This window comes from Strongylocentrotus purpuratus, unplaced genomic scaffold (genome assembly GCF_000002235.5).
Source record: "Strongylocentrotus purpuratus isolate Spur 01 unplaced genomic scaffold, Spur_5.0 spur5_scaffold_6, whole genome shotgun sequence".
Lineage (NCBI taxonomy): Eukaryota > Metazoa > Echinodermata > Echinoidea > Camarodonta > Strongylocentrotidae > Strongylocentrotus > Strongylocentrotus purpuratus.
Window position 1 is genome coordinate 38829846 of NW_022145612.1, and position 12199 is coordinate 38842044.

General features: G+C 39.6%; 1 protein-coding gene across 3 annotated transcripts in view; it reads left to right on the forward strand.

Annotated features, from left to right (window-relative positions):
• Positions 1 to 2698: 2698 nt before the first annotated feature.
• LOC752101 (inosine-5'-monophosphate dehydrogenase 1b) overlaps positions 2699 to 12199 on the forward strand; it is a 51994-nt gene continuing 42493 nt past the window's right edge. For 2 of the 3 annotated variants that reach the window (XM_031000307.1, XM_031000308.1), the window contains exons 1-2: positions 2699 to 2940; positions 7605 to 7653. In XM_031000307.1, coding sequence (XP_030856167.1) covers positions 2837 to 2940; positions 7605 to 7653 — 153 coding nt within the window. In that variant the 5' untranslated portion in view covers positions 2699 to 2836. The remainder of the gene's footprint in view (positions 2941 to 7604; positions 7654 to 12199) is intronic. The other variant, XM_031000309.1, reaches the window with a different exon arrangement.

Sequence of the window (12199 nt, forward strand, 5' to 3'; positions counted from 1 at the left end):
ATTCCTCTTCTTTCTTTCCTTTTATATTTTCTTTCCCTTTCCCTTCTCTCTCTTATTTATTTTTGGCGGGGGGGGGGGGGGGAGGAGGCAAGAGCCCTTCGCCCTTCCCCTGTTTCCCTCTTATTCCTCTTCTTTCTTTCCATTTCCCTTCTCTCTCTCTCTCTCTCTTATTTATTTTTTTGGCGGGGGGGGGGGGGTAAGAGCCTTTCGCCCTTCCCCCGTTTCCCTCTTTCCTTCTTCCTCTTCTTTCTTTCCTTTATATTTTCTTTCCCTTTCCCTTTCCCTTCTCTCTCTCCTTATTTATTTTTTGGGGGGGGGGGGGGGGGGGGGAGTGAGGAGGAGGCAAGAGCCCTTCGCCCCCCCCGTTTCCCTCTTTTCTTCTTATTATTCTTTCTTTCCTTTTATCTTCTCTTTCCCTTTCCCTTTTTTCCTTCTCTCTGTCTCCCCCAGCTAGGGCTGGTTTTGTTTACGAAGCGCCCGTCAGGAGAGTACACGATAGAGTACACGATAGAGTACACGATAAAATTGACGATATCGTGAACTTTATATCGTGAACTTTTCACGATAAAATTCACGATATCGTCAATTTCATCGTGAAAAGTTCACGATAAAATTCACGATATCGTCAATTTCGTGAATTTCTTCGTGAAAAATATGCGATAAAATTGACGATATCGTGAATTTTATCGCATATTTTTCACGATTTAGTCTATTCGCGATGTCCCTTCAGGGCCACCATAATTATGCGATACAACCATCGAAATCCAATACGCGATCGAGAGATATAGATGGGAGGGGGGGGGGGGGGGCGGAAAAGAGTGCAAGTTTGAAAGCAAGATAGGAACGAAGTTGAGCGGTCAAGGATACACACAAATAATTACAATTGTACCATTGAAACTCAACTCAGATCCTTTTATTTCAAGTTATTACACAATGCTGTAGCATTTTTATTCAAAATTGGAAGGAGATTCTCCAATGTGTTATTTTTTGTAAAAAGTCCTCCGAGATCTTGAAACATATGTTTTGTGAGTGTGAAATGGTTGTTCCTTTATGAAAAGAACTGACTGATTATATTGACTATAGGATTAAGGAGTCTACAATATGTGCAGATTTTAGTTAATATCTTTGGTGTTGACATTGGCAGTAAACATGAAAAATGTACAAGTTATTTATTTATTAGTTTTAAATTTGATGTTATTAGATGTCAATTTCAGCAAACTAATCAAAATTTCCAATCTTTTATTAATTTTCTAAAAATGAAGAAAAAGATTGAATACAAGATTGCTGATAAGAGAGGTAAATTGAGCCTGCATTTAAAAAAAATGGATGTTTGAGTTGTAGATCATTATGGTCCACCCCCCCCCCACAACCTCTCCAAAAGAAGACAAAAATATTGTGTACAGTTGGTATAGAGACATTTGTTGTGTGTGTGCGTGTGTGTGTGTTTTGTTTTGTGATGTTTTGTGTAGTGCTGTGTTGGGTACGTTTATTCCTTTCCATGTATTTAAATAAGGTTATGAATAGTTTTATTTGTTCATTCATTAGTAGTACACTGTAGATTAGTTGCTACTATGCAGATATATTGTATATGATGCACTTTTTCTTAGATGTTTTAATCTGCTATCTAACCTGCATGTTCTTTGTGTTGTGTTAAAGTTTTTATATTGAAAAAAAGAAAGAATAATACTCAACCCCAACTACATGGCGTGCTTACAGAGCTAGAGAATACCGCGGAGGCCGTACATCACACCCATAGTCATTGCGAGTAGATAAACCGGGTAATAACCCTTTTTAAAGTGAGCACACTTATTTTCCCTTTTTTATTGTGACCCCGGAAAATTGAAAATCGGGCCGTTCGATATTTCGCTCAGTGGGAGATGGAGGTGGAGGGGGGGGGGGGGGGGTGTAGCATGGTGAGGGCTATTTTTACTTAACAATTTTTTTTTTTTTGGGGGGGGGCAGGGGGGATTCAAAGTTATTCGCTCTCATATCTTACATAGTCCCCTTAAATTAGAGGCACATGTTATTGAGAAAGGAAAAGGGGTCATCCGGGCATTTATCAAAAAGGGGAAGGACACTATTAGAAAAGAAATGGAGCACGTATCAAAGTAAAAAGGGCAATTTAGTATCAGAGGTTAAAAGGTGCACTCACCAGAGATGAGAAGGGACAAGTATCAGAAGGAGAAGAAACTCTTATTAAAAAGTAACAGGACCGAGCGATTATCGTGAGGAAAAAGGGCAATTATTAGAAATAATAAAGGGCCATCAATCGGAGGTGAAAGGGAGCACCTCTGAGATTTGAATAGAGGCAATTATCAGAGATGAATTGAATTGTCCAAAAGAGTAATGGATCAATACATTCCTTATGAATCTACGCAACCTTCATCCTTCACACTTCGCATTAAATAGGCCAATTATTGCTCTCGTTTTCTTTTATAACAAAAACAAGTTTTAACTTTTTTTTCTTTATTACACAAAAGAATATTAGATTGGCAACATTGGCTATTGCATATTCATAAGTAAATCGCAGTTTCCACTCCGTTGATTGGCTGTGACAGCGCGCTACAATTATGATAGCACGTGTATTTAGTACAAAACTAGATCTATACAGCGCTACATACAGTACACAGCATGCAGACTGTACATAATTATATGCGCTGCGTAGATTCTATACGTACACAACCTACACTCGCCTGGCGCGCCCGTCGAGGTTCGACGACGTACGCGAGGCGATCGCGAAAATAATTAACTGAGCTAGCTAGCTGCACTGAGGCGAGTGTTCACAGGTTCTTCACGTAAAAGTCACCCCTGCTTGGTGTAAAATCATACTCTTGCGATGTCTAAGAAAGTGAAATTAATGAATGGTGCAATGGAGCCACAAGTCGACGATGGTTTATCGGGACAGCAGCTGTTTGGTAGTGGTGATGGCCTTACATACAAGTGAGTCAGTGATGTAATTCTCGAAAAACATGTTGTTTAGAAAAATTCAGTAGGCCTACAGCCTACCTCCAGTGCAGGAATCAATGACCAGATGACGGATGGAATTGTAACAATGCCAATGTAGATCTAAATCTAGATCTACATCATGTACAATAACAATAGTACAAACTGCAGTACCCTGGTAGCTGCTGATCTCCGATAGAGCGGAGGAAGAAGAAGAAGAAGAAGAATAGTCATGCACATGTAGATCTAGGCCTAGAAGGGGATATGCCTCACCATGCTCACAGAGTCTTGTCTAACAGTAGGCCTAACGTTAGACTATTAGGCCTATTGGCCTAAACAGTTTATACAAATGCATATTGAAATGGGATAGAAGTTGTAACTAGAAAGGCTGTCCAATTTCCTATTTAGTTAATGTTCGATCTAACATTTTATAATCTTGATAACATTTTCCATGATAAAAATGTAAAATTAAAAGAAGAAAAAAATGTGTCGCGTCTCACGGCCGCACAAGTAAGGAAAAAATAATAAGACTCATTTTTTTAAGGGGTAGCCTAGGTCTAGAGTAGGGTGTCTGATCGCGCACCCAATGTTGTGTGCTAAAACCCTTCCCATAGAGATTGTACGCTTCCCTATGTGGTCTACGTGCATTGCGCGACCATCCAAAATTGGTCAATGATTTTATGAAAAAATTTGAAATTCAAACCTTTATAACAAATGATCCTGAAAGTGAAACTCAATAAATGAGGTGTCATATGAAAGAGCAGGTTTTTCTCCATATTCCCCATCGGGGGCCACCCCCAGAATTCTAAAAATATCTTGGTCAAAACAGCGATTGAAATGTTGTTTGCATCCTAGCTCCAAAATTTGCCACTTTCCTGAGCTGCCGCCCCGCGGCTTAAGCAGGGCTAGACGTAAGGATAATATCCAGATGCTTTTTTTTTCGCTAGCCCCAAGGGATCATTTGTTATAACAGTTTGAAAATACCCTTCCCACATATTTGGAATCAGCTAATTAGGGAGGCGTGAGCTCCGCTCAGTCCAAACCATGGTTACATCGCGTAACATGTGCGCTTATAGTGAATGAAAGTATGGGTGGCCGTTCCCGCCATAGAACCCGGAAGTGAATACACGTTGTAGTCAATGGCAATATCGCGGAGTTGTCTCCGCGATATTGCCATTGACTATAACGTGCATTCACTTCCGGGTTTTTTGTGCGACGAACGCTAACCATACTAGTCAATGGCACGTGTCGCGGAGACAGCGTAGCTCAAGCTTGCAAGTCGCGCATTGGCTTAGCAGCATGCGTACGATATGCATACGCTTGCATATCGCGCGATACAGCTGTTTGGCTAAATTTAGCAAAACAACATCACTCTGCGTGGACGTCTTTTTCGTCGATTTTGACCAAAATGATATGAATATACCAGCATTTTGGAGGGGCTGTATCTTTTGATTGAAACATCGGTGAAGCTTCAAATTTGAAATGTATTATTCTGATTACACTTTTTATTCAAATATCAAACAAAAATGGTGAAAAACGATCCCAAATTGAAAATTGAAAAATCGTTCAGACACCCTATCTAGAGTCTAGTCCTCCCTGGTATTATGGTAGTGGTAGGGTGTCTGATTGCGCACCCGATGTTGTGTGCTAAAATCCTTCCCATAGAGATTGCAGGCATCCCTATGTGGTCTACGTGCATTGTGCGACTATGCAAAATTGGTCAATGATTTTAATTCTTATGAACAATTTTGAAATTCAAACCTTTTTTACTCGTGAAACTCAATAAATGTGTCATATGAAAGAGCAAGTTTTTCTCCATATTCCCCATTGGGGGCCACCCCGGAATTCTAAAAATATCTTGGTCAAAACAGCGATTGAAATGTTGTTTGCATCCTAGCTCCAGACAACTCACTTTCCTGAGCCGCACCCCGTGGCTTAAGTAAGGCTAGACGTAGGGATAATATCCAGGTGCTTTTTTTTTTCGCTAGCCCGAAGGGATCATTTGCCGCAACAGTTTGAAAATACCCTTCCAATATTTTTTTAATCAGCTAATTAGGGAGGCGTGAGCTCCGCTCTGTCCGAATCATGGTACCATCGCGCACATAAATATGCATTCGGACCGCTAAAGCTTCAAACCCGGAAGTGAGTACACATTATAAGTCAATGGCGATATCGCGGAGACGTCAGGTTTTGCACATTCAGCTACATGCGTACGCCATGCATACCGTATTTGCCGGCGTAAAGGCCGCAGTATTTTTGGAAGAGAAAAATATCAAAAAGTCTTGCATTGTTGACATGAAGACGAAAATAAACGTCCTAACACAACATGTGCCGATAGATCTTGATCTAAGTTCGTGCCAATGCATTGCAAAGGTAAAGGAAGGGACAGTCTAACGGAGCTGCCGCGAACATCCATCCGAAGTCGCCATTTTGTTTTTCCATTTCATGCAGTACATTGTGGTAGGGTATATCGGACACCAAATCTGCCTGCGATCACTTTTTTAGCTAAACTTCCGGTAAATTATAAGAATATGGATGAATTTGGCATCAGTTTGTAAAAAAAAATTTGTGTTTTCGAGAAAATTATGATTATTTTGTTTTGTCTGTTTGTTTTTTTTCTCCTTTTTTTTTTTTTTTTCTTTCCTCTTTGAAATGTCAAAGTTGGGGGTGCGGCCTTATCGCCGGCAAATACGGTACGCATGCATATTGCGCGATGGAGCATCTGCTAGCTGTTTGGCTAAATTTAGCAAAACGACATAACTCTGCGTTTACGTCTTTTTCGTTGAGTCCGAGAGTCCAACCAAAATGATATGAATATTGCAGAGTTTTGGAGGGGCTGTTTCTTTTGATTGAAACATCGGTGAGTCTTGAAATTTGAAATATATTATTATTATTACATTTTTTATTCACATATTTAAAAAAAATGGTGAAAAACGAACCCTAGTAATGGTGTATTATTACTATTGTTAAGTTGGTTTAAAATCTAGGCAATATTTGTCCGCTTTTTGTCAGATCAACGAAAAAGGCGTACACGCAGAGTTATTTTGTTTTGCTAAATATAGCAAAATAGCTGCATTGCGCAATATGCAAGCGTACGCCTGTTGCATGCGCTAATTTTGACCGAAATTTTTTGTCTCTTTCGTTCGTTAGCCTCTGATTTGGGTAGGGTCAGCTCCTCTCTTTAGAGACAGAACAGGACCATAGGCGTAAGTGTTCACGAATTGGTGAAACGTTTCTTTACACCAAACTTGGCCAAACTAATGCCTAATTTTGATATTTTACCGGATGCATATCCGATTGATTTTATATTGTAAATTAGGCCTAGGCTATCGGTTCCACTTTCCAACTTGACTGAATGAATCCGTTTAATGGTCCATTTTCAGGAAATTATGGGTCTAAATCAACATCCATGTTGAAAATCTTGCAAGCCGTATTTTAACTCTCGCTGCGCATGACGTCATCTAAATCTCATTCCTTCTAGTCTACGCCGAAGGCAAAATGATTATGAAGGAAAAACTGTGCACGAGCTACGAGTTCTTAATGACGTTATCACAGTTTTTCCTGCCAACAGGAATGGCTGCATGATTGAGCAGCGAATTTGTATTCGCTTTTTGGTACAGATTTACCGCGCATTACCAGTTATACTGTCACTGCAAGTGCGATTTCTCATTTTTGAAGTCATACCGTGCTAAAAATTCCTAATTCTTATTGTCTAATGTTGGCAGGAATGGATATATTGCAAACAAGCCCAAGATATCGTGGGATGATTATCACAACTAAATATCCCATTAATTGCAACTGCGGGCTGATGAAGACGTAAAATTTATTAGCTTGATAATTTGCGATCAGGATAGTTAAAATGGCGGATTATTTAGCAATCTCGAGCTGATGAAGACAGGCCTAATCAGGAAAAATGAGCCAGGAATAACAAAGTTCTGTTTGTTAAAGTAATGCTTGCATTTCCATAATTTAAATAAACAAATTCGTTTTCACTGGCTGCCTGCCATAGCAACAAACAGTTGACAAAGAAGTTAACTCCGTTTCGTTAACGATCAGCCATGCACAAAGAAGAAAAAAAACTTCATGCATGATGGCTGATTGTCAACAAAACGGAGTTGCATCAAATGAAAGAAGAAGATCTAAGCTTTACAAATATGTGTCATTTAATAATAATAGTGATTAATTTATGTTAAAACATTGATAATTCTCGGTTTCATTTTTTCTGGGATGCACTGTAAAGACCCTCTAACAGGAAAAGCATGTTCATATTTCGTAGTGAATTTTGCTAATGCATAATTTGTAATTTACAGTATTCTAAATGGTGGTTTACGTAAAGATACTGCAAAAACACCTACAAAAGGTAACTAATTGAAGGCACTTTAACCCTCTATTTGCCTGTCTTTTAAAGGCCCACTGCACTACTTGTAGCTACTTGCCCCCTCTGTATAGAAAACAAAACCTAATCGGTGACCATTGGTCCCCCATAATCCTCTTTTTCTTAATATGTTATTTGAGAGTTGAGTTAATGAGATAACCACCTGTCCAGTGACCTTGCAGGGTGCTCTAATCCCTCCTGTAAACTAGTACTGATAAGCTTTAAAGAAAAGTTGATATCTGATTTCATGAAATATATTTTCATTTTAAACTTTTTTTCTTTGCAGTGACTTCTTAATCCTACCTGGGTACATTGATTTCACATCAGATCAAGTGGTAAGTTACAGATTAGATTTAAATCATTATAACTGAAAGTGTCTGAAAGACTGAAACCAATTCTGTCGTCAAGTCTGCCTTGAAGAAATATGCAACCTTTGTTAAGGTTAAACAAACGTAATATGACAAATAATGCAATTTCTGTTTGTTTAATTTTGTTGTTGTTGCTTTTTTTGTATTTTTTTTAAATGAAGGAAGTATTAACCATTGTTTAAATTGTGGATCTTTTGTTCATATTTTTCAAAGTGTTAAATTCATAATTAAGAGAAACAAAGGACCTTTTACTGTATTAAAATGTGGAGGATGTTAATCATGCATTTTTGCCCAAATTTTAACTGGCTTTTGATTTTCACAGGTTTTCTGAATAGAAGTCATAATATTTAAGCTACTTGCATCCTTGTCATTGGCTTACAAAAGAATCCCAACTCATTTCATCAGAGATTTTAGACTTGAATTGCCTCTTTAGATTGGAATTGACTCAATTGAGCGTTCTACTTTTCTCTTTGTCACAGTGTTTACAGATGATCTTAAATCAGTGACCTTTGAAACGTAGGATTTGTGTCTTTTAGCCTACATGTGATATATCAGTTTTTCACACAAAGTAAACTTGTTTATTATACTGTGTCCTTGGGCTTTCCACCTATGGGATGCATAGATTGATCCATACTCCTGACTTTTCCATAAATTTGCATTCAGCTGTCAGCTGTACATGTATGTGGGTGTGAGGAAATCAAGGGAGATTGATTGTGGAGAGAGAGAGGGTTTTTTTCTGGGGGGGGGGGGGATAAGTAGGAGGCTCAGAAGAGGATTGTGATGGGAATGGAAAAAAGAGAGAAGAATTTGATGAATATAAATGAGTTTCACATCATACTAAAATGTTGGAAGAGTGAGAATGGTGGGTTTGGGCAGAGAAGAAATTATTGTTATAATAGGTGTTTCACCAGGTCCAGGATGCAATGATAAACTTGTTGTTGTGGCCTCGCCTGTTGCATCAATATCATCACATCCAATAGATTCAGCTGGCAGCTTGCAAGACTGTAAAAATAGAATCATATTATCGTACATGAAGTTGACATTTAATTTAATTTCTTTTCTCTCGCATGGACTAGTTATGGAACAACAGGGTTCAGAGAATTAATCTCAACATATCGAAATTCAGTTTACTTCAAACAATGTGATTGTTTATTAAGTGGAATTTTGATAGAAAATTAAGGAGGAATTGTCGACAGCTCTTGTATATTTGTTTTGCTGGAAAATAGATAACTACTAACAAATAAACATCAACATTTTATTTTGAATGATCATGAATGCTCAGTGACATGTTCAAAGTTCATCATAATTTTTCTGTGAACTACCGGTACTGGGATTTCTGAAATATTTTTTTTTCTCCAAAAAGAGTTGTCTGAGATTAAAAATTAATAAAAATGAATAAACATTTATATTATGAAACATAACTTCACGTTGGACCCTGGACCCCCTACATTGTAGATGTTCCTACCTTCTCCCCCCACCCACAAACAAGAAGAAATAAAGAAATGAAAACAAAGACAATTAGACATGATAGAATGATAAAATTGATATAATACAACCTATTCAAAATGGATGAACAATAAAATCTAATCTAAAGTTATGCAACTTTAAGAGCACAGAATCTGAACCTCACTTGGTTTGCATTTTATAAGAAGATTGATAACAAATGTTTGCCTTTATTTCATGTTTGATAAGCCACGTAGGAGACCATATCACATGCATTATGAAAAATGTATCACAATTTTCATAACTTATGCGGAGTTCAACATTAATGCACGAAGATGGATTGCCAGCAATAGGTCACTCTCATTCAAATGCTGCCGCAGACATCAACAAAGTGATTTAGTTTAGATGGATACACACACATTTACTGTGTGTAAACATATTATCTACATGTAGAAGCCATGTTTTTCATCACATCGTGCAATGATGCATATACTTATATACTAGATATTAATATTTTAAAATAACTAGAAGCCATATCAAAATCCTACATATAAATCAAGCTTTTTACATTGCAGGTTTTCATGCTTTAAATATGCCTTTTTAATGCCATGGTTGGCTACAATTTGACTGGAGGAAAAGATACATGTACTGACTGTACATTGCAACTTGTGCACTGGTTGAAATTTCATGAGTGCAAAGTGAATTGTCCAAAGAAGACAGAAGGAGGTACTTAATTTATATGCATGATTTTAATTCAATTAGCACCAGGCCTTTTACAGTCCATTAGACAATCACTTTGATCTGTTTCATCCCTATAGTCCTCTCCCCTCCCTCCCTCTCTCTTTTTCTCTTTTCTTTCTGTTTTACTCTCTTACTCTATTTCTCTGTCTGTTTGTCTCTTTCTATCTCTCACTCTCTATCCCTCACTCACATCTCTTTCTTTACCTCCTACTCGTTCATCCTCTCTCCTCTCCTCTCTCCTCTTCTCTCTCCTCTCCTCTCTCCTCTCCTCCTCTCCTCTCTCCTCTCCTCTCTCCTCTCCTCTCTCCTCTCCTCTCTCTCCTCTCTCCTCTCTCCTCTCCTCTCCTTTCCTCTCTCCTCTCCTCTCTCCTCTCATCTCTCCCTCTCTCCTCTCCTCCTCTCCTCTCTCCTCTCCTCTCTCTCCTCTCTCCTCTCTCCTCTCCTCTCTCTCCTCTCCTCTCTCTCCTCTCCTCTCCTCTCTCCCTCTCTCCTCTCCTCTCCTCTCCCCTCCCCTCTCCTCTCTCCCTCTCTCCTCTCCTCTCTCCCTCTCTCCTCTCTCCCTCTCTCCTCTCTCCCTCTCTCCTCTCTCCTCTCTCCCTCTCTCCTCTCTCCTCTCTCCCTCTCTCTCCTCTCCTCTCTTCTCTCCCTCTCTCCTCTCCTCTCCTCTCTCTCCTCTCCTCTCCTCTCTCCCTCTCTCCTCTCTCCCTCTCTCCTCTCTCCCTCTCTCCTCTCTCCCTCTCTCCTCTCTCCTCTCTCCCTCTCTCCTCTCCTCTCCTCTCCTCTCTCCCTCTCTCCTCTCCTCTCCTCTCTCTCCTCTCCTCTCCTCTCTCTCTCTCCTCTCCCCTCTCCTCTCTCCTCTCCTCTCTCCCTCTCTCCTCTCTCCCTCTCTCCTCTCCTCTCTCCCTCTCTCTCCTCTCCTCTCTCCCTCTCTCCCTCTCTCCCTCTCTCTCCCTCTCTCCCTCTCTCCTCTCCTCTCTCCTCTCTCCCTCTCTCTCCTCTCTTCCTCTCTCCCTCTCTCCTCTCTCCTCTCTCCCTCTCTCCTCTCTCCCTCTCTCCCTCTCTCCTCTCTCCCTCTCTCCTCTCTCCCTCTCTCCTCTCTCCCTCTCTCCTTTCTCCCTCTCTCCTTTCTCCCTCTCTCCTCTCATCTCTCCCTCTCTTCCTCTCCCCTCCTTCTCTCCATCTCTCTTCCTTGCTCTCTTGCTCAATGCAACTGAAGTCAGTGATGCTAGAAGCTTCAGTAGCCTAAAAGGCAGTAAGTAGGAGTCTTGGGACTTGAAGTGTGTCGACTTCGCTGGCAGGTCGTTATGTGAAACAACAGTTACTGCTGGAGTGAGATAGCCTGAGCATAAATTAGCTTGCTCATCTCCTTGTGGGATGTTTACTTCTAGCCAGACATGCTAACATACATGTCGCCTGTGTTTTGGTTGGGTAGGAGTTTAAGAGAAGGTTGAGTTCTGGAAAGAGTTGAAAAATATTTTGTGAGCATTATCATTGTAGACAGTGTGGAAGAACATCAGATAAAAAATGTTCCCTGAAAAGCATGGCTCTTCAAATGAGTTTATAGCATAAAAGTTGGGACGGATTTTTATGCCACATGTTCGTGTAGTCCCATATACATATTTCTGTGTACAGTGCTTGTAACTTTACCAAAACTGGGCCAAATTTCTCATTATTTTGATGATTCCAGAACCTTGCACTATACACCAATACTTAATATATACTAGAGGATCAACCTTTTCTGATCGATTCCATACCGTGTCTTTCACAATGCAATCGCATGACCAGAACTCAACTTTATCTTTAAAGTGTACCGATCACTCAAAACGTTTCGCGCTGTATGTTTGGGGTGTAGTGTTCTTCAATTTTGCAGTATAGTTACATGTATGGCTTTGCTTGTGCATTAGTCAAATACATGTATGAATTTGTATTCTACGTGTACACCGTACATGCAGAATATCTCGACTATCCAATTTTCCATTGACATTTGAAATCGAGAAATGGCCTGTAAAACCTGATGAGGGTAATCCATTTCAATATCAAATTAATTTAAAATGTGGCACATATCCCATTTATCTGATGTCGCCGCATGCACGAAAGGGGAAGTCCACCCTGATATTACGTTGGTTTTAATGAAAGCAAATGAATGAGGGAAACAAATTATTAATTTTTTTAGCAAACATCCAATTAAAAATAGGATAGTTATAAATGTGTACTGTTCTATTTAGTGAAACAAAAATTGGCAACACCATGCCATATCTTGTGAGCTGCTCTCCAATTCGCTCTGTACTCCAATTCGCTCTTTACAGAAAATTTCATAAACTTACATTTT